Below are 22,396 nucleotides of genomic sequence, written 5' to 3' on the forward strand. Positions count from 1 at the left end.
AGGTACGAAACGACAAAGTCTTCCCTACGTTTTAGCGGGTCCGGCACATCTAGCTACCTGAGACGGCGAATCGTGGACCCAGTCCCATCCCTTGGTTCCTTCTCCGCGCTTGCTCGAACGTTTAGGCTCTCGCCACCCAAGAGTCATTTCCCCTGCACGGTGGTTCGCTGTTCTGCATTGAGTGACACGAGCGTCCGTCGGAATCCGGTCACGTCACCAAGCCTTCTTTTGACGGGTTTCAGTGGATAATGTGCAAGTGTGTCTCGACCACGCAAACCCTAAGTAACGTACTGCTCCTCCACACACGATCAGCAGCCAAGAGATATGACCGCGGACGTTTACAGATGTAGCGGAGAACCCTGTTTCGGAGCGGGGGAAAGGCTGCTGCAAACTGTTTCTTAGGCAAGCCAGTTGAGAAACGCTCATCCGACCGGAAGGAAAAATCGTCATCATAAATGCAAAGACGTTAGAGGGAAAAAGCCGAACGTTGTCGAGGCGCCGCTGGTATACCTGTGCAAAGCAGGTTGGTTGGAGAGCAGGACGTTGTCCACTCGAATGTGAGAAGCCGACTCAGATCAACTAGTAGGTCCACGCTGCGTAAAAGCGTGGAATCCCTGAACGGCATGGATGTCTCTGAAGCAAAGTCAGCCAACGCAACGGCAATCAAGGAAGCTATGCTTGGACGGGCGCACAGATATATACGAACATGGCGCGTCTGTGGGACAAGAAACAGTACTTCGACCCTCCCATAGAACGGCAGCCAGTAAAGAGCCCTCTCTGGCACGTTTTTATCATTTTTGCACTGCCTTCCTGTAGTGTTTCAGTGCCCCGGACTATGATCTGTTCAGATGCATCTGGTTGTAATGGCACTTTCTGTCTTCTGATTGGAAGAGCCATCTGTTTCCCTTCATAAATGCGCAGCGCTCTCATGCAGGGAAAGAAGGTGCTTATTTGAAGTGAACGGTTTGGTAAACATGAGCAGGGCGTCCCGATATACTCACGTGTACCATACACTTTAAGGATAAACAAGTTAGGAGGGAAGACAATATGCCAGCATAAAACGCTTCTGAAGAGCCTTGGAAGTTCGGTGACTGAAATTTAATCTACCACATCTTCATTCCCCATCACTACGTGTGGGCGGATCTTCTAAACCAGGTTTCGTGGTCTGCTTTACCAGAATACGCCGCTGTTCGACGCTGCAAGGTAATGCCAGTTGTAGCAGCCTCGGGTGGGGTTCAGATGTCGATTGACGTTGCGCGCTTCTTCATCGTATGCGGAAACCAATATTCTTATCTGACGAAATATGGACTGCCCCCCCTTTTATCCATTCGACGCTAACGAGTGTTCGCTGCTCGTCTCGTTTGTGGGCACCTCGTCAGGGCCACTAGGAACAGAACATAACATTCGCCTCGGCCGTTCAACATCCTGTACGTCACGGGCGACGTGCCTTAAACAATGATGAGTCGCAATGCCTCGAAATGCACCTGCTTTTTTCACTACTTGCGGAGATAGCCTGTGGTGTAGCAGTTTAGCATGGTGGCCTAGCCTACGTAAGAGTACCATTCACCAACTTTCGAAAACACTTCCCTGCAGTAGGTTTCTTACTGTCTCGTCCGCGGTCTCGTGTATCTTGCTACGTATGCCCTGTAGTGGAAAGGAACAAGACTGCAGCGGCTGTAGCCAAGGAAGCAAGATGGCAGGTCGGTGATCGCACTTGTGGCTCCCGTTTCCGGGAGGATTACTGACCGACCAGAAGCACCGCAAACACGTTGACAGGAAAGTATCGCCCCTCGAGTCTCACCCCTCTCAGGACGGGGACTGAAGTCATCAGGCCCGCTTTTTCGTGTCGTTCGCGGTAATACATTGTTCCACATTGCATCTCATATTTATGGACACAGTGGTTCGCGCGTGCGAATGAACTATTGAAAGGCTTTTCGGTTCCACAAACGAGCCTAGAGGCACATCGGTGCATGACCGGTTGACCACTATGACGTAGATTCCTCATGACTCATCATGGCATTCTTCTTGAGTAGCTCCAACGGGCTATAGTGTCTAGGCGAAAGGCACGTTTCCAACCTTTGGCTAAACCGTCTATGTGTCGGAACCTCTCCAGAATGCATTGATCCTTCTATGCTGCTTCAGCCACATGGCATGATCAAAGGACAAAATCCTTTGGGCGGTTCCGCCCTAGCATTCATACACCCCCCTCTAAGCAGGATGAAGGCCGAGTAGCTAGCCGGGCACCGGCGCTCTCTTTGCTCGGACCACAGCTCGAGAAAAAGGGGACTGAGAGAGTCTTGTGCTAGAGGGTCGATGCATGGCTGGCAGTTGTGCAAAGAAATGTCTTTGTCCCCGTGACATACGTTTCAGTTTTGGATGCAACTGTCTTTTTTCTTTGCTTTTTGTGGGCGTGCGCGGCCCCTCCTCTCAATCTGGGCCCAGCGCCCCTGCCACGACTGTAGTCGCTTCCTCTCGACGCAAGAAGCACATATTTAGAAAACCGTGAGGATTTTTCCTTTGTGAAGCAGCTCTCCCTTGATCTTTTTGCTTTTTCCGCAATTTCTGTGTGAAACTTCTTGCTGCACGACGAAAACCGTTTCTTCTCCCGTTGCATCAAGGAATACCGCAAAATCGACGGCTGGATCTGACTCCAACGTTCTCGCCGAACAATTATAGCAGAGTAAGAGACACCGATCCTTTTCCCGCGCCACAAAACACTCAATTTTTTGTCCGCACATACCGTTCTTTCCGTTCCTCACTACCCTCTGTCTTCTTTCCTCGCATCGTCGCCTTGTCACCCAGCCCTGTCTTCTTCCCAAAGGAGCAACCGGCAATGAACGAGTTCCTCCTAGTGGCTCTTGTCAATTGCACAGAGTACTGCTAAGAAGGATATGCTGCTACTCAAAAACAGTTTGTTCAGAGGCGAACACTCGTACGTGCTTTTCAAGTGTGTCAGCAGTGTTGAAAGCCAACGAAAAAGCTTCTTTCGCGTCCTCCTCGTCGCTCTCTGCCGCATCTCCGCTACAACGTCCGTCCTGGCCAATTGGCCAAGGCACGGTTTTTAGAGTTCTTGAGGAAACACCACGTCTTCTTCTCAGGTCCGAATAAACTCATTCCGTGCCTTGCTGCGGCTTCTGTTTCTAGGGGGAAACGCTGATGTGGTTATAAACTCGATTGTATTGAGACTGCGTCGGTGTCGAAGATGATGAGCAACTTAGTTCGTCCTATCAAGCTCCAGGAGCAGCACCTCCGTCTCATTTAGTAAGCTTCAGCTTTGGGCTTTAAATACTCGCCTGCTTCCTACGAATTGCTGGTTTTAGCCTTTTTCTCTCACGGACAGGCGCAACTCAGGGTGGATTTCATCTTTCCGTGGCCGTCTCGCCTCTCTCTACGGCGATCTCTAGCGTTGTTTCCTCTCTTCGTTCCGTGCTTCTTCTGTTCATGTTTTCTCTCCGAGAAACATCTCTGTTTTCTTTGTTGAGCAAGGATGGTCTTCCACCGTTCCGTTCTCCATCTGCATCTTTCTGTTCGCACGCCCATGTTCGTGTACGACATTGACATTTTCTTCTGTCTTTTCATCTCCGTTTTGCAGTGTCCATCTGTCTGCTGATCTCTGACTCGCCAACCAGTTTCACTTCTCTCGCTCCGAAGCGAGTACTCGTGTGTTTTTTCTCTCGATTGCCTTCCTGGGTTTTCCGTGTCCTTTGCTTGCTCGCAGTGACGATTTTCGTCTTCTTGACGAGAACCGAGACGGCTTCATCGACCAGATCCAGGTACGCGCGGCGTTGTTATTTTCTTTGTTATTGCCGACCCATGCTGATCTGTGTGTTGTCTCCCTCTTTGTCAGTTTCTCCTCACGCGTTTCCGGCTCTGTCTTCCCCCCGCGGGGTCTCCTGCAGTATGCTACGCTGGTGCGCGCTCTAGGTCAGACGGTGTCTGACAGGGAGATTGATCGCTCTTGGCAGAGTAAGGCGCACAAGAGAAAGCTTCCACCGTCGTGTGCCGCGAAGCCTCGGTGCATCCAAGCCAACAGAGTTTTATTGGAAAAAAATGCAGAGGAAACGCAGAGGAAAAAGTGGTTCTCGGCGGATGCAAAAAAAAGGGGGAGGGAACAAGCATTCAGTCGAATTCCCGTGCGAGTCGGAAGCCATGTTTGCTGAGTTTGAGCCGAACGGACAGGACACACAAAAAGCAGCAAAAGAGAACACGACGAGAAGGGGAGAAATAGTATCAATCAATATGTGCTGTCGCCCAACCAAAAATTGCCACGGGCTTTTTTCTGTCTTCACACACAGTGAGACGCCGCTGAGGGGACGATTTCACGAGAACTGTCGCCTTTTCTATGCATAAATATCTTCACGTATCACGTAGACGCATTCGGCTAAAACAGACTCTCCGTGGCTGGCCGTCCTTTCTCGGCCCCTTTGCTTCTTGCTTTCCGTCCTCCTCAACTTTCCCCGATCTCACGCTGGCCTTTTCCCCATTGTGGTCCTGGGTCTGTTCCGCGATTCTGTTCTTTGCGTGCAGTTGCACTTGAAGAACAGCGCAAGCAAAACGAAGAAGCGAAGGCCGCACAGGAGAAAAAGGAGGCGCAGGCGAAGAAGGAAGCCGCTCCAGGGACTCTAGGGCTGCCAAAAAAACAGCCACCGCCTAAACCGGTTGCCCCTCCTCAGAGTATGTCCTTTCTTCTCTCTGGTTTGCCTCTTTTCGTGCCGAGGTCATCCTTCTCGTTCATGGGGCTGTTTCTTCTGTTGCTTCTCCGGCTCTTTTTCTCTGTATACTTGCCGGCGCTTTCTCTTTTGTCTTTCTTTTTGCCCCTCTGAATGCATGTGTGTTGATGTGGCACGCACGCATGTTTATATCTACTCAGAAACATATTCCTGTCTATCTGTAGATATCATATAGACATGAGTATGCACACCTTTTTCCACCTGTCCAAGGCAAACTGAACCCCCCCCCCCCCCTTCCAGCCCCCGCTGTGCCTCTTGCCATGTCGCTCCCTTTATGTTCACCCGTGTATGCATGTATGCATACATATGTGTTGACAAGTAATCGGTGCTTTTTCGCCAGTCCCGTTGTTTAGTTTTCTGTGTTCATGGACGGATGTCCAGAGCGTCGCGGAACGATTACCGGAGAGGACTCCGGTGCCATCGGCAGGGTTTCTTAATGCTTTTTAGCTCCGTGACACAAAGTCCCTCTCGCAATGCATATTTATATATGTACACGCGTGTAAAGATCTGGGCGTACACTGTTGCGCATACCTGCTTTTTGTACTATCGTTTTTTTGTTCCAGACGAAGTGAATTTCCAAGTGTTTACAAAGGTGTTTGCGGAGAACTACATTCCGGTGATATCGGAGAAGACCCTTCGTCAAGCGTTTCAGCTGTTTGATCCGAAAAACACCGGAAAGCTCTCCTCTCAACAACTGCAAGACATCGTCATGAACAGGGGCGAGCCTCTGTCAAAAGCAGAGTTCGACGAGCTGGTTCTCCTAGCGGGGCTGGACGGCCAGAAAAGCTTCGATTATACGCAACTGGTCAAGCGGTAAGAAAAAGTGGGAAATAGATCTTGGAGGAAGACGTGAGCACAGGGACAGGAACAGCGTGGTTTGGAGATCGCGTTCGCTTTTTCTGTGCGATTTTGTTTCCGGAGTCGTTATTCAAAGGATTTCGGGAACAATGTATAAGGCCAGGAAGCTTGCAGAGGCAGATATGTTTCGCCATCTTTCGTCCATTCCTAGTCGTCTCAATCGTATAGTCTGTTTTATCTGTTCTGTCGTCTCCATCTTCGACTGTTCGCCCCCGTTTTTCTGCCTCATCCCCCTTTTTTTTCTCTGTGTGCTTATGCGGGGCTTTGCTGGCTGCTCGATCAGGCTTCTCAAAGGCCCTGCCGGAATCGCAACAATCAATGCGACTCGATAAGGGAAGACGACGGCAGATGTAGCTTGCTGTAATGGATAATTGAAAGTGCAGAGGGAAAAGCGGAAGAGAGGCGATGATGGACAGCAAAGGGGATGAACAGGTGACAAAATCGTGCAAGATCACCGTAGAAAAAGGAAGCGCGCAACTCTTGTAATACTTGACATACGCACGTATAGAGGATTTTTCGATAACCTTCTGCACTCGAGGTGTCTAGGGAGCAAGGTCCCCTAGTATGTGATCAGAACCAGGCTGTCTTTCCCTGATGTTCCCTGCTTCACTCTCTGTTTTCCTCGTCACCGTCCACGTTCTCTTTTCCTGGTTCTCTATCCCGATCCCTTCCTCTTCCCCTTCTCTGTACGATGTGTCTCTTCTTTTTCTCTTGCCTGTTGTTGGGTTTTTGTCAATATTGCCGGTTTCTGTTTCTCTAGCCTGTTTTCCTGCACTGCTTTCTCCGTCTTCGCCCTCGTGCGTCTCTGTAACCGTTTACCCTGTTAACTGAAGAGGAGCAATTGTCGCTGATACTACTCGCCCGTTAGCAACAACCCGACAACAATTCTTTCTTGCGGACAGGCGTGACCCGCGTCTCCCCTAAAAATAGGACCTTTGCCCTCGCGCAGGAAGCAACATAAATATCTGCGTGCTTCGACGTAGTGTAGTGCAAATCTCCATCATATTTGGAATTTGCTTGTATCTGGTACATGTCTGTAGATATATACACATAATATATTTATACTCTCAAGGTATACACCCCCGTGGTTCCCAATAAGTAGCTTTTTTCTGTCTACGTCGGAGAGACACTGTACGGCGTATCGTCAGCCGTCATGCGTGTATGGATATATATATATATATATATATATGCCAAGATTCAAATATACATCTCGATTTGTATCTATACAGAATTTATACCGCTGTGTATGCGCCTCCCTATCGATGCCTGCATCCGGTTTCAAAATTATAAATCCAGTATACAAATACGTGACGCTATATAGTCGTCGCGTGCGCTACAAGTTCACCAGTGCTTTGAGAACGTGTCCAACTAAATGCCGCGCACCCTCTGCGTTCGCGTCGCAGAAAATTTTAAACTACAAGAGGTCGAATCGTCTGTGCTACAGAGGTGTACCTAAGACGGAACCTGCATCGCAGAGCTAGGTTTCCGTCAAAGGTTCCGAAAGCACCACGCGGGGGACTTTGGAGCGAGGCGAAAGGTGTGCTTTTTGTCGCCACGCAGAAGCAGATGCATGAAGCAACACTCAACTGTTTGTCTATATTTCAACCGGGGGGCGAACAGGCAGAGAGACACAGAGGGATGAGCAGCAGAGAGGGAGCGAGTGCAGACGCTCTCCGAGAGACAAGGAAGCGCTCCAGCACACACCTCCGGGAAAGCCCAAGCGAGAGAGAGGAAGACTCAGAGGAGAGGAAGAAAGAAGAATTGGTGCACAAGCAGGACGCGGGACAGGAAAGCGCAGACTAAGAATTCGACAAACAGCAGAGAGGATAACGCAGTTAGGAAGATAAAGGGACGGATGAGAGACTTTTGAGGGAGGAGGAACAGGAAGACGGTGCGCTCTGCCCCGGCTCGGCTGGCCTCTCTGGCTCGTGCCCTGGAACAACATGAACAAGGCGTGACAGAAAGCGGGCCCACTTGTCGCGGTGTCCCCGCGATACAGTGCTTTTAAGTGGCTACACGTTTGCCGGCTGCATGCACACCACCTGCAGGTTCATGCGGACTGGGACTCATAACTGTTCACACAAACACTGTGCATGGGTCTTACATGTGCATCTACCTCTAAATCGACACACCTACACAATAGAGGGAGCCTCGCCATACATTTGGTTATAACGATATGTTCGAGTGAACTCGTGAACGAAATGCCCTTTACAGTTTTTTTCAGTAGCAAGTATGCAAGCATATATATATATATATATATATATATATATATATATAGGATCTTCTGGACCTGTTTCCGTTCAAGATGAATATATACATGTTGATGTATTTCATTTGGAAAGGGTGATCAGAGGGCGGCGAGGAACCGACGTTCGCAAGAACAGAGCTATGAGACTACCAGGGAAAGAAAATGTAACGCCTTTGCCGCAAAACTGCAGCAGACGAACAGGAAGCAGGCCGACGAGGCGAACTCAGAGAGACAGGCGAAAACGCGGGTTCCACAGTAAAGAAGAAAACTTGAAACAGGGTAGCAAGAACAGACTGCGATGAAACAGAACTGCGGCTTCCTCGGTTTCGTTGCTCTGTTTCCTACCGTTACCTGGGAGATGTAGAAAAGACGCAGAAGCCGAGCGCAGAGAGGCCAATCCTTGACTCTCCGCGCTTGGCGTTTGTAGCCTGCAGGAGAGGGAGAGGAAGAGTGTCCAGGAGCGATGGAGAGTGAAAGAGAGACAGGAGCGAGAGGGCGAGAGACGGAGAAGGACGGGCCCAACGAGACCGTGGTGGGAACCGAAAAAGAGACAAGGGACGACAGACGTTCTGAAGAAAACACAGAACGAGGGAAAGATCAGGTGTAGGAGATATCTCCGAGGTTTTCCCGTGAGTAATCGATGCCTCGCAAGTCTCTTCCGCAATCCTCAGTTGCCTTTACTCTCCCCGTGAGGTATGTCCCGTTTTCTGGCTGCTCACCATTGCTGCTGGTAAAGAGATTCTAAACTCCGTGTTTGGCTTCTATGGGTCTCAATCCTTTCGCCGAGCTCCTGGCGCCGTGCCGCCAGCGCCGCTGAGGCGTCCTCCAATCTTTCGAAGCTCGGAGAGTTGAAAAAACCTAAGACACGAATCGTGAAGAACGACCGATGAAAGAGAGGCACATACGCACCACCATTTGCTGGACCGAAACGAAGGACGACAGACAGGGACTACAAGAGTAGTGAGAGGAATTGAAGATAGCCAGAATCGAGGGGGCCGTACAAACGAAAACTAGACGAGGAAGGAAAAGGTGATTAAAGAGAAATCACACCCGAGGGAAAAGCTGGGGAGGTTTGTCGTCGGGGAAAGTGCGAAGTAAAACACGACTATATAAAATAGTTACGTCTCTCTATCCTCGTCTCCGCCCCCGGTAGTCCGTCTCCCTCTCCATCTGCTCCTCATTTTCTTGTGCTTTCTCTCGCTGGTCGTCTGTCCGGCATTCTCTCTCTGTGGACAGCGAAGGACGTGTGCGTGTGTGTGCGGAGAAGAACTAGACAACAGAGGGAAGGTTCGCTTCGCTCGTGTTTGCCTCCTTCCTGCCCTGTTTCGTTTCGTCGTACTTCTGCGATGAGCCTCTGGCTGCCCGCGGGACGTCGCGGGTCCGTGTGCCATCTGAGCCGTGGAAGAAACTGTCCTTCGAATGCGCCTCGCGCTCTCTCCCTCATCTGCTTCTTCCTCCCTCTCTACCCAGTGCCACGTCTTGTCTCCTCCCTCTTCTCTCTCTCCTCTTCTTCCTCTGAGTCTTCTCTCCCCTTCGACGTCTCCAGCAGATCCCGGTCGTAGCCTTGTCCGTGATGCGCTCTCATCTGCGCGTCTCTCCGGCGTTTCCTTTTTCGGAACCTCTCCCCGTTCTCCTCGCCTCAGGTCTCCTTTTCTCGCTCGCTCGTCGTGTTCTCTCTGTCGAAGGATTCTACGCCCTTCAGCTCGAGGTGCTCCAGCAGTCGCGAGATCGATACGCGCAAGCAGAGCTTGTTCGTAGCTTCTTCGCAAGTCTCTGTGTGTCTCTGTGTGGTCCTCTCGCCTGGCGAGAGAAGAAGAGGGGCGTCTCGGGACAACCGAAGAGACAGGAGACTCAGTTGTCTTTCTCTCTTCTTGACAGTGCGAGCGTCTGCGAATCCAGTTTCGTGCCGCACTCAGGTCGCGCGGCGCCGATTCACTGGCGATGTTCGCCTGTGGGAATCTGTACAGAGATAGTTGGCCTGCACTGTTGGTGCGGCTGGCGGCGAGGAAAGGCGAAAGAGAGCTGAGCGAGGGAAAAGGCGAAGTGAGCGTGTCCGTCGCATTTTCAAAGGAACTGCTTCGGGTTGGCGGCTGAGCTGTCGATACAGCCGAATTCCGAATGCTGAGGCGAGACGGCGTCCGGAGAAACGCTTGGAGAAGAAACGGAGGCAGAATCGTCGATTCACTCGAGGAAAGAGACGACGTCGACCGCCGATACACTGAGGAAGCCAAGGCTCGCGCAGCTGCGCCCATATCGCTGCTGACGGGTTGAGGGCCCAAATCTTCTCTGCGAACTTGGCCCCGGGGCGCAGCGCCGGAGCTGAGCGCAAACGAAGGCGAGAGACGGGACGAAGCCCCAGGCGGCAGAAGGGAAGGAGACACCGAGGAGGAAAACGAAGACGATCGCGCCCGAAGAAACGGATTCGCCGTCGCTTGGTGACGGTCGTGCACGAAATCACAGGACTGAGTCGCAAGAGCGCAGGAGGCGCGGCTGGCGCTTGAGGGAAGCGACGAGGCGGAGAGAGGGAATACAGCCGGCGGAGCCAGCAAGCGGGTCTCTAGCCGGAGAAGGTCCAGTTGCTCTTTCTGAACAAATTTCGACATGGCCTGAACGTGTTGAAGTCTTTCTTCACATTTGCTGCTTTCCTAAGCACGAGAAGCGAAACCAGAAAGCAGGAAAGCGGGACGCGCAGGCGCTTAGGGACGGACAAATCAGGACACACCTTGCGCTGTCTCATCCACACAGGCGGAATTCGCGCGTTCTCTTTGGAGTTGACAGATTTACCTGCTCTGCATGCATGGCGCGTAGCTCTGCCTGGGTTCTCGCTTCCATTGCCTCGGAGTGCAGCCGCTTGATCTCTGCCTCTTTTTTCTCCACCTGGAGAAGAAGCGTCTGCGTCTTTTGTCTCTCTTCCTCCACCGCATGCTGCCGGCGATCGAGGTCCGCCCGAATGAGGGTGAGTTCTTGCTTCGTCTGCTGGAGCTGTCGACGTTCCTCTTCCACGGCCTCCAACTCTCGGAGCGCGTGCTGCCTGGAAAGTGGCGAGAGGGACGACAGGGTCGAGACGTGAAACCTCGGAAGCAACACAACTGCAACGGCTGAAGCGCAGAAGCACCCTCACGTGACTCTCCCGGGGCGGCGCCGCTTTCCTGTCTCCCCTGTCAGGCGATCTCCTTCCCGCAAGGAGACACACCGCAGCCTGGCGAACAGGCCTTGGCTTGAGCGGGAAAAAGGAAGGAGCAAACAGAGCAAACACCCCACGGGCGGCGAGACAAGAAACGCGCGAAAGTGAAGACCTACCGCTCTTCAAAGACTTCGCCCTCAACTTCCCGCAGGCGGGCTGCCGCCCTCGCTCGCGTTTCTTCCACACCTCGCGATGCAGCATCGATGGCCCGTCGCTCGCCCTCTAGCCGCCGTTGAGCGACCTCGAGCCGTTGTTCGCGCTAAAGGGAGAACGAGGAACAGACGGGAGAAGCAGCAGAGCGGTTTGAAAGAGAGACAGGTGAGGAGACGTATGAGCAGCAGCGAAGAGGATTGCGAAGAAAGGCGAAAAGGACCACGGCAGAAGGCCCGGACCAAGACAAAAAACAAGCGACAAAACGATGGAGACGGACGAGCGCGCCACGCGACGTCGTAGGCGAAATGCCGAGTCACAAAGAAGTCCCCAAGCAGCCAATCAAAAACAGAGGAGCAGAGAGTTTGGACGCGTGGACAGCAACAGGTGATAATGTGGGAAGGCGCCGTGGAGAAGCCGGCTTCCAAAGTGTATTGGGCGCGAAATACAAAGGCCCTCAACACAGCCAGATTCACGAGAGCGTCGTACGGCGCACGGGGGAGGGGAGCAACAGGCGAAGGACGGGGCCGCACACGGAAGGGGGAGGTTTCTGCGGTCACCGTACATCCTTTAGTTCGAATTCCTTCGCTTCGCTCTTTCTCATGAGATCGCGCTTCTCGTCCTCGATTGCCGTCTTCAGTTCTTCAAACATCCTTTTCTGCTGCTCGTCTGCACATTTGAGAGTCAGCTGCAACTGGCGCAGCGCAGCATGTTCAGCGTCTAGCCTGGAGAGAAACAAAGCGAGAAGGAAAGGGAAAGTGGAGAAGAGAGAAACAACGAGAGAAGGAAAGGGAAAGTGGAGAAGAGAGAAACAAAGAGAGAAGGAAAGGGAAAGTGGAGAAGAGAGAAACAAAGAGAGAAGGAAAGGGAAAGTAGAGAAGAGAGAAACAAAGAGAGAAGGAAAGGGAAAGTAGAGAAGAGAGAAACAAAGAGAGAAGGAAAGGGAAAGTAGAGAAGAGAGAAACAAAGAGAGAAGGAAAGGGAAAGTAGAGAAGAGAGAAACAAAGAGAGAAGGAAAGGGAAAGTGGAGAAGAGAGAAACAAAGAGAGAAGGAAAGCGGCGAACGCAGAGATAGGCTCTTCGACCTTCGCCCTCGTACTGCTGCTCCCTCGGTACGGGGGGGCTGTTCAAAAGAAGAAGGCGGAAGGCAACTATCCAGCGAGAGGCCAACGTCAGAAAAGCAAAAATCACTTGCGACATGAGCACGATCGACGCATACGATTAAAGCCGCACACAAGCCGACATGAAGACTTCTCTCCTTCCTTTTCGTCGCCTGACTGCTGTTCTAAACACAGGATGAGAACTTCACTTTCGTTTTTCGCGGCCATTCGACGGTGATGGGAGTGACAGAGACAGGGCGTTACCTTTCTCTCTCCTTCCGATGTCGTTCTTCACTGGCTTCCTGCTGTCTCTGAAAGTCGCCCAACAGAGCGACGAGAGCCCCATGTTGTTCAGCTGTCTGCTTCTGCTGCGTCTTCAACTCGTCCTCCATCGCTTTCAGAGTCACCTCCCGTTCTGCTCTCTGGTCAAAGACGCAGAAACGAATAGAAAGCAGAAAAAACACAAAGCGGCCCCCGTAAAGTCGCTTCAGGTTATATATATATATATATATATATATGCATATCTTTATATATCCCTATGCAGATGCTTGTTGTAAAGCAAGACACAGCTTACAGATGTACGCACACTCAATGTGCGGATACATCTACGCAGATTTTTCCTATGCATCGCTTACACGTGCATGCAGATACATCGCTACAGCTCCGTTTTTTCAGTTGTATCTACGTGTGAACCTGGATGCGTATCGACCTAGGGACGGGCCTGTACTCAATCGGACAGAAACGCAGTGCCCCTACGTGCAGACAAACTTTAAACGTGTGCGTGCAAATGTAACTACGTGCAAATATACCTCCACTTATCGGCTTACATGGCATGCACACCTAAGTTATATATATATATATATATATATACATACCTGAAAATCAAGTTGTTGTCTGCCCTGCGTAGACTCTTCGCTTAGGCGTTCCGTGATGAACTTGATGGACTCGGCTGAGGATTCTACGTGACGAAGAAGAGCGCAGATGTCCCCCTGAGATGTTGTCTAGAAAAAGTTCAAAGAGCCACACGGGAGAAGCGTCCGCGATCATTTCCTCAGGGACTCGTGTTGCCCCTATTTTCAAATTTTCTCTAGTCTTGTTTTTTTTCGCACGGCTGCAGGTCGGTTGCTCATTCTCGTTCTCGCTCCCTGCCTTTCTTTGTGGAGTTCTTTCCTCCTCTCCCTGCCTTTCTTTTAGGGACTTCTTTCCTCCTCTCCCTGCCTTTCTTTTATGGATTTCTTTCCTTTTTTGCCGTATCGCCTTGTATACATCCTTGTTCCTCGGTGTTGCTCCGCTGCTTCGGCTTCTGTTCCTTCCGTATTCCGTGTCGCAGGTTCGTTTTTTCTGTTTTCCCTTTCTGCCTGTCTCGCTCTTCCTGAAGCACTGTTCTCCTCTCTGTCTCCCTTTATCAGCATCCCTGTTCGCAACCGGTCTCCGTTTCCTTCATATGGGGACGTATAACCCGTCTGGTTTCCGCCCCGTCGTGTCCACCTCTGTTCTTCCGTTGTCTCGCCTCCGATTTCTTCTCTTCCTTCCTTCCTATTTCTGCTTCTCTTTCTGTTTTGTTCTCCTCTCTCACTTGCTGCCGCAGGCGGGCAAGGTCATCTTCATGGCTCTTCTTCAGTGCCTCCATCTCCCGCTTCATTTTTTTCTCCAACTCCTTCACCTCCATTTGTCGTTTTTTCTCTCCATCTTCCATGGCCTTTTCGACTTCCTTCCGCTTCTTCTTCTCTTCCTCCTCTAACAGACTGGTCATCTGTTTCTCGATCCGCCTGCGCTCCTGTTCTTGGTCTTCCTCCAGCGTTTGCAATGCTGTCGCAAACCGGCGGCTCTCATTTTCCCGGTGAGACTCCAAGCTGCTCAAAGAAGGAAGCAGGGAACGCAACAAGAAGCAAACATTCAAAGAGGAACAGAGGCTGTGGCATGAAAGAAAGAGAGCTGAGGAGCAGAAACTCGAGCGGGCTCGACGCTGGAAAGAGCGGCCGAACAGCAGAGAAGGCCTCGCGCGAAGATCTCGCATGAAGACCACGACAGGCAATAGCAATGAGAAAGTGGAAGGAAAGAGAAGGGGCGACACAGAGAACACTGCGGTTCCTGTTCCATGCTCGGATATTTTCCCTTCACTCAGAGGCACGTCAGTTGGAGGGCGGTGTTTTTCGCCCGGCGGCGCCACTCCCCCCACTACCCCGTTTCTGTGCTCTTTCCTTCGTCCTCTCCAGTTTTTTTTTTCGCCGCTGCTGTCCACTCTCCTGTCTCTCCCACTTTCGTTTCGTCTCTCTGCCTGCTTGCTGGCCTTCGTACCGCGAAACTTCGTCTTGAAGACTCCGGTTTTGTATCTCGAGGCGGTTTTTCTCGCCCTCCCACTGTGCTCTCTCGGCAGCCATTGCCCGTTTATTCGACGCCTCAGAGGCCCGTAACTCAGACTGAAGACGTTGCTGCAAGAGCTGCTTCTCCAGGTGGAGTTTCCGGTTCTCGGCTCTGGTGGTGCGCACACAGACGCACGCGAAACAAGGGCGGAAACATGGAGAGGGAGATATCTGAGCCAAAATCAAACGCAAAAGAGAGGAGCCAGGGACGAACGAGGACAGGGCGAGGCAAGAGCTGGCAACAGAGGAAGAGAGGAGATTAGCGGGGAACGAGCGAGAGGACAGAACACGCCGAGCACAAAAAGCGAGACGCGTGACAAAAATGCAAAAAGAAGGCACCGCCCAGAGTCAGGAGAACCTTTAATGTTGGAAGGCTGATTAGGTGAAGCTATTTTTCTACCGGGGGACGAAGCCGGCAACATTCCGAATTGTGATCCACGACTCGGACACACAGGAGACACGATAATCTCTTGAAAACCGCATCCACAACGCCAAAGGCTCATGCCAACATCTGGCATCGTGCGGCATGTCTGCTGTAGTCGCTGTTCCATAAAAACGCCCCTCATGCCTAGGCGATTCCCTGTTTCTCCCTGTCAGCTCTCACGGTCGATATAGAAAGCTGAAACCCGTCCTGAGCAGTTGCAATTTGTGTCCTTGCAGAGCGCCCTGTGCTATGGCCCTTGCCTGCCGCAGCGTCCCTCGTTTTTCACTCTTCTCTCACCTCAGATGCTCGATTTGCAAGTCCTTCGAAGTTTCCCGGTCCACCGCAGCTGCAGCGGCGTCGGCGGCTGCGGCGGCAGCGGCCTCGGCGGCGGCGGCTCCGCGGGCGGCTTCGGCGGCTGCAGCCGCAGCGATACTCGAGATTTCGTTGCTGGCGTCGCTGGTGGTTTTTTCGTTTCTCTTGCGAACGCCGTACCGTTTACATCTTTCGGTCCCTCGTTCCTCTTCGCGACACAGAGGCGACAACTTGGCAGACAAATGCGGAGATTTCCCGCTGCGTCCAGCTGACGTCGCGGGCGGGGCGGCAGACTGGTGACTGCGGTTGGAGAGAGCGTCTTTCTCGTGTTGGCGAGATGAAGACGAAGAAAGAGAGAGAGTGTGGAAGGCAGACGAGGCGGAGGGGACTAAGACTTCGCCCTCTTCCAAGGACCTGTGTGGCGGGAAAGCGGTCTCTTGGCTCTTGGTTGGCTTACGGTCGCCTTTTCGGCGCGAAAAGCCGTCGCCGGAGTCTGTGTTGTGGGATTCGCAGTGAAGAGCTGCTTTGCTCGCTGCAGCGCCGAGGAGAGGACGAGGCGACTGCTCCTGCGCGTTTCCGGTGCCAGGGATAGACGATGACAGGGAACAATGAAGAGACTTCCGGGCCGACGTTGCCAGAGGAGAAGTGGGGGGGTCGTTCTTGGGCAAGTCCCGAGGCGAGACGCACAGGGAAGAAGAGGATGGGGGTTGAGGAAGTCCAAGTGAAAGAATCACGTCAAGTTCGGAGTCGCCCTCAGTCAAAGCAGAGATAAGAGACGCCTGCTGGGTACTATTGGCGCGACTCGTCTGCAGAGGAGTGAAGGAGCGAAACCGCAAAAGAGCAGCTAACCAGTGCGAACCATAAACACCGAAAGCCGGATGGTGCCAGAGAAGCGTGGGAACATCAGAGAAAGGCGCATGAGCATGTGGGAACAAAGAAGCAGTCTTGACGGCAGTTGCCATTTCTTCTCCCTCGGGAGAGGCACCCTTGGCAGAAGGGGGAGACAGCGGTGGGAGGACACCGCCGGAAGGGACGGTCGTGTGTACGGACTGTTCCCAGAACACGAAGAAGATACAGGCAAGCACACACGTGGAAAAAACAGATAAAACGAGAAACCTCGGCCGGACACGTAACTGTCTTTGCAGACCAGAATATCAGATGCTACCAATAGGATGCAGCTAGACGCAGTCCACGGCCAGCGTGCGACGACGAGGGGACATAAACGCCGCCTCTCGATTTGCAAAGTCATTTACCGAGGACAACGGCGTCATGGTGACGGGTTTGTCCTCGTGTACCACACAGCTCACAACGCGTGTATGGACAGACAGAGATGAATGAAGCGTCATCGGGGAGAACGGGAGGGTGAGGAACTTACCTGTCGCTTGATCGAGAGACTCCTAGACCCAGAGCGGCAAGCTCTACTGCCTCGTCCGTTGTCGCTGTCCAGTGTCTTTTTCTCTCCCTCGTTTGCTCGAGACGGATCCAGCTGTGGAGAGAGAATACCCTGCGAAGCGGCAAGCTGGGGGGAAGGATCGCTCAGAAACCCGCGAGGCAAAGGCCGTTCCTACATGACAGGATATAAACGAAAGAGTACAGAGAGGAGAGCGGGAAAACAAACACAAGTATAGACGGTCGCACTCGCCACTGAGGTGAAATAGCAGCCGTGAAACAGGGGATTCAGGCCGACAGATGAGGATGTGGACTTTGAACAGCCGGAAAGGGTGAAGAGTGGATTTTCCCCCCATCGTCCTATCGACAGCATCTCTTCAGGGAGAGCGTACAATGGAGCACGGCCTCATCACTGAGCACGGCCCTCTTTATGTTAAAAACTCTGATGTCCGTCGGTTGTGGACCAAAGGTTCTTGAAGGTTCTGTATTATCAGTGTAGTTCCGTTTATTCATCTCATCTTGTCGGTTGAAAGTGGTGCCACCTATCGAGCGTCTTGTGCTCCCGGACAGTCCACAAACTTCTTTCTGGTGAGTAGATACAGCCGCTCCGCAACATCTCAGGGCGAAGTGTCTCGCGAGCACAGAAAGCCGCTACACCATGAAGAAGAGAACAGGGGAGAGAAAGGATCTGTGAAACACCTCCGACCATCTTACTGTCGAGGAGCGTTTGGGCTCATTCGAACGCGGATCTTGGTCTGGAGCGAGGGGCGTGTCTGGCGAAGGATAATAATACAAAGTATTATTATACTTTGTAAACACCAACCGACACATCTTAGTGAGACGAGGAATGAAGCGCGTAAACAAGGGGTAAAGCTAAAGAAGGGAACGAAAATTTTCACGGTATCTCATAATAGGAGGGGACCTGCGCGACGAAACGCCCAGGCACCATGGTCCCCCTCCTTCTGTGCCGCATGGTGTCAGATGGCTCTTTTGTATCTTACAGAGGTGGTGATGTGGAGCGCCGTGTCCCTCCTTAGGTTCATCACTCTTCCGAGAGGCGTCTTGGGCTGCCTGCACGAGACTGCGTGTTAGGAGAGATGCCGTGGCTGTTGGAGTGCCTCGCGCACGCTCGGTTCGACTCTGAGTTGCGGCATCTGACGGCTGACATTTTCTTCCTTCGGGGAGCAGAAGGGCGAGATCATCGTCATTAAAACCGCTTGTGGCGGCTCTCTCTTCCGACCCGCCTTGGCGAGAAGCAGACAGCCTCTGCTGGGATAGTGGAGTCGCCGCCATGTTCGATTCTTTTTCATCTGGCCGTAGCGGCAGAGGGGAGGAGGGACAACTGTTCTTCGGTGGAGATGCCGCAGGGTCCGTCGCATGTGACCGTCGTGAACCAGGAAGAGGAGACTTGGCAACCTCGACGCTGGCGAGTGGCGCTTGTGATGGACTGACAGGCAGAAGGCCAGCTGCACGTCCCGCCGCTGCTGGGGTCCGAATGACAGTTCGAGGGCTCTGGGCGGCGGAGAGAGGTAACGGAGTGCTAGTAGAAAACTTCAGAGAGACTGAACTGGATGCATCGTGGTTGAGGGAGGACGAAGAATGGAGGGCCGACGGGGCTAACTGCGTGCTCATACGGCCAGCACTCAATCGCGCTGGCGTCCCGGGTTTCTTGTCAGGAAGAACGTCGGTGAGATCCTGGAGAAGAGCGTCCACGTTGATTCGATCCTCAGACACCTGAGAATAAACACCGTTGAGCCAAAATAAAGAACAGCCTGTTCGCCTGAAGTATCTGCAGAAAGACACGAATCACACACGTGGCCTCCGTTCGCGTGCTCGCCCCTCCGTCCGGACCCCCGGTCGTTCAACACGAGATCGTCAGTGTCGCAGTTAATATATTAGGCTTTACATAAAAAAGAGAGATTGTTACTCTGCCTAGCTCGACTGTATGTGCAAGAAAGGCTTCTGGAGCAACACAACAATAAGCATACACATGTGACTATTTTATACAAACCGACGAACGAACTCCAGCCAAGTGGCTCAAAAAAAACACAAGCAACACCTCAGAAGAATGCAACAGGGATGCACAAATCCGTGGGTACAGAAATTTGCTTTCTCGCACCACTTCGGATCATTCCAGCATCCGACTGCCGTTGTTCCTCCCCAATCCCATTGGCAATACGGGCCGACAGGAGCATATATCCACATTTTGGATAAGACCGTTTTTCCCCTCACCCCGTGGGGACATATCGTCCCGTAACAAACGAAGACAGACATTTGACGGTTGGTGCCGGTAAAGGTGACAAAACGCAATGCTTATTCCAGCCCCTTTACATATAAACGGACACGGAAGTCATTGCCGTTCAACAAACTTGCCTCCCTGAATACGAAGACACGCGGATAGCGTTTTCGTCACTATAATATATCTCTGACGTTTTTGCGGTAGTTTCGGATGTTTCCCCGCAAACCATGCGTCATCTATGCCATGGCGTTTTTCCGTGCCTTTCTCCTGCGCAGCAGCGAAGACTTACGCCATTCCTGGTAGTTGTGTCACTCTGTAAACGCAGATTGTCGTCAGCAACCTTCATAAGCGGCTGTGTACCTGCACACACGGAGACAAATTGCAATGCATTCCAGCGTACGCTCATGCTTTTTCTACAATCGCTGGGTCGTAGTTTCCACTTGATGGTGGAGTCCCGCGCGGGGCGAAGCTGGAGCAAGTGCCTTACTTCGGACTTTTTTGGCGCCGCTTTCGACTTTCTGGTTTTCTGGCTCAGCCACGCCGGGCACAGCGCTCGTCTGCGAGGCAACCACTTTTAACAAGGATGACTAGAATCGGCGATCATCCGGTTTTCAGCTAGAGACTGTCATTCACGCAGGACATCAGCAGGACGCTCTCTGCACCAGTGAGCACAGTGGGTGTGTGAGCCGATCGGTGGCTCCCTTCTTTGAGAACCGAAATGATGAACCGTAGACGCTTTGCTGAGAGTGTGTCCACAGAAGGCGTTGAAGGCAATCAGTCATTTGTGTAGCTTCCGTACCCATACTCTCGACGCATAACCCGCACGGCCACCGCACAAAAGCTGACACAGGGATCTTGCCTAGACCCTGGATCTCGGTAAAACCATGTGGCGAGCATCGGTAAGGCTGTAGTCAGAGACGGGTGTGCCCTTGCTCAACAGTACCGTGACCGTTTTCACGATTGCAAATTACTCATGAGGGACAGCCGCGGGTATTCCAACACCTGAGCTTGTTTCCTATTCTCTAGCGGTAGCGGTCCGCTGCTCGTGCTATCGTCGACGTCTGCTGACGAGAAATACTATTTCGTCACTGTGCCTCCAGTCCACTCAGTGACAAATAAGGGGAAACGGTGCCATTGTAACCCACCAGAGGAGAGGGGATTTCTTCCGTTGCAAATTTTGCGCTTCTCAGCCTGGCACTGGCTGCCCGTCGGATATTCCCGAGAGGGGTGTTACTGGAAAGCAGGGCGTCCAAGGCATCTCCTTCGGCCAAGTTTTCCGTAGGGCAGCGACGGATCTGATGTGGAGCACACAAAACTCACATACAAAAACCAGTCCATCGGGGCCTGACGCTGTCCCGTCAGCCAACAGGCGAAGCTTGCAACCCTGCTTCACTTTCTGCCCATCGACCGAGACTGTCGTAGGTGGACGTGGGTTGCTGCCCATGGGAGGGTCATGTTCTCCACAAACCAGTCAATCGAGAACCTCTTGTGGTGCAGCCCCGCACCTGCAACACAAATAGCTACCAGGATCATGACTACCACTCCTCTAGATAACTCTTCGGGTCGAGCTTTGTAAGGCTGTGGATCCTGGGAAGACGGTGGTCACGGGGGACTGGTGAACCGTTATGTCAGCATTATCGTTGTCACGTATTGCGATCAGCCTTCCGCTGAATCCGCAGAGGGCATGTTCTTCGAAAAAGATCGTCTTTAATCAGGGGGATCCTTGACAAGGCAGCGTGGAAAACGGGGCTGAGTGAGTTCGATCCAGAGTCTGATCGGCGAGTCTTTCCTCGACGCGGGAGCTTTATGCCTTCTCTTCTTTCAGCGACTCACTGGTACGTTGAAGAGAAATAGCTGCATTCCACGGTGTGTCTTCTCTGAATCTATCTGTTTCCAATGCATCGTTTACCATACTCCCAAAAAATAGCTGACCCAGCTTAGTCCGCAGTCGCCCGCTTGGTGTGCACCGTAGATTTTTACTGCTTTGGCTGTCTTTAAACAGACACGAGCGTTATATCCAGTGCGACCACACATATGACTACAAGGACCCTTAGGTGGCTAAGCTGTGAGACACGCACACTTAACAGAGGGCTAGCACAGCATATGTGGGGCGAGGAAGTGTGGAGTACAAACAACTTACACCCGCGCCTAGTGTGGCTTTGTGAAATTCCTTTGCTGTCTCGTCGCCATGAGGACCGCTGTCCCCTCTTGACAACCTCGGAGTGGCTGGCATTGGTCTAAGGCGAAGAAGAGCTGCAAATAATCTCGCCCTATGGAGCCTCAGACACGATCCTGGTCAGCACGGCCAAGTGTGAATGCAACATCCCTGGAGTATTTTCGGGCAATGCGACCCGGGGAACAACCCTCACTGAATCTGGTTTGAAGAGGAAGAAAGGTACAAGCACAGGTAGCCCTTTCCGTGCTTTTTCTCTTGAACGGTATTTCGAGCCCCATAATGAGCGTTGTTAGTCAGCGAAGAGCTTACGGATTCAGTTCGTGAACGGTGAACACGCGTGCATCTCTGCTGCGGCCCCCACAGTCTAGGGCTGAGGGCCAGCTGGTTGCTGACGGGAGGCGCCTCGAGGCGCATATTAAAAATGCTTGAACTGTATCCCCCCGTACGAGTATTTCCTTTTCGTGCAGAACAACCATTGTAAGGTAGAGATGCGACAGAACATTCTGGAAGAACGGTAAATCTCGTCGGAACGGAGTTACGAGATAAAACAGAAGGCACTGATCAGCTGCCAGCGTTGTCGACGGACCGCCACACCCCATCGCCACTACCCAAATATGCTATTTGCATGCTGTGTTTCGGTCGACCGTAGAACCCATGGGAAGTAAACTAGCGGCGAGAGGTTTTTTCCGGAGGACTGGCTGGGAAGAAGTGACACTACAGAACACGCCGAGTGTTGTAATTTCTTCCTGGCCGCAGTGGCAGCGAATTCCCACGCTAGTATCTGGCCCAGTTTTGCTGCTTCACTTGATCTGTCTAGGTTGCAGAAAGGTCATCACTACATTCTTGCCTGATAGATCTCCGAGATAGCCAATAATGCGCGAAACGTTCTTACGCTACAGAGGGTGTTGCCTTCTCCAGTTCACAAGAGTTCCTTGTAGTGTTTCATTGCGACAGACTCCGCGCTCATGGACAGCCATGTTAGCCACCTCGGGGCCTGCCAGTGGAGGAGATCAATCAACAACCTGTTCCAGAGTTCATGCCAAACGGCACGGGTAGGCTCACAGAAGGGCTTCTGGCCCTTGGTGAAATCTTCATGCCCACGTCGCAACAGAGAAAGGCCGTACAGTAATTGCGTTGGTCAGTGCATTTCACGGCGGAGCAGGAGATGCATGAGTTATAGAAACGGACCTGCCAAATACAAGTACTCTCTGCACGTGATCCGA

The 22,396-nt window shown here is 52.3% G+C and overlaps 2 protein-coding genes across 2 annotated transcripts; one reads left to right on the forward strand and one right to left on the reverse strand.

Annotated features, from left to right (window-relative positions):
• Window positions 1-3,202: 3,202 nt before the first annotated feature.
• NCLIV_058450 (putative myosin regulatory light chain) lies at window positions 3,203-5,920 on the forward strand (the record flags this gene model as incomplete). The annotated part of the gene is made up of 6 exons (XM_003885401.1): window positions 3,203-3,261; window positions 3,719-3,773; window positions 3,900-3,966; window positions 4,528-4,674; window positions 5,294-5,543; window positions 5,872-5,920. The coding sequence occupies 6 exons, from the start codon at window positions 3,203-3,205 to the stop codon at window positions 5,918-5,920; spliced, it is 627 nt and encodes a 208-aa protein (XP_003885450.1).
• Window positions 5,921-10,017: 4,097 nt separating this feature from the next.
• On the reverse strand, window positions 10,018-16,331 carry NCLIV_058460 (conserved hypothetical protein; the record flags this gene model as incomplete). The annotated part of the gene is made up of 9 exons (XM_003885402.1): window positions 10,018-10,155; window positions 10,621-10,867; window positions 11,137-11,279; window positions 11,736-11,895; window positions 12,535-12,692; window positions 13,146-13,271; window positions 13,847-14,123; window positions 14,569-14,745; window positions 15,355-16,331. The coding sequence occupies 9 exons, from the start codon at window positions 16,329-16,331 to the stop codon at window positions 10,018-10,020; spliced, it is 2,403 nt and encodes an 800-aa protein (XP_003885451.1).
• Window positions 16,332-22,396: the final 6,065 nt, after the last annotated feature.

Source organism: Neospora caninum, chromosome XI (assembly GCF_000208865.1).
Source record: "Neospora caninum Liverpool complete genome, chromosome XI".
In the NCBI taxonomy this organism is placed as follows: domain Eukaryota; phylum Apicomplexa; class Conoidasida; order Eucoccidiorida; family Sarcocystidae; genus Neospora; species Neospora caninum.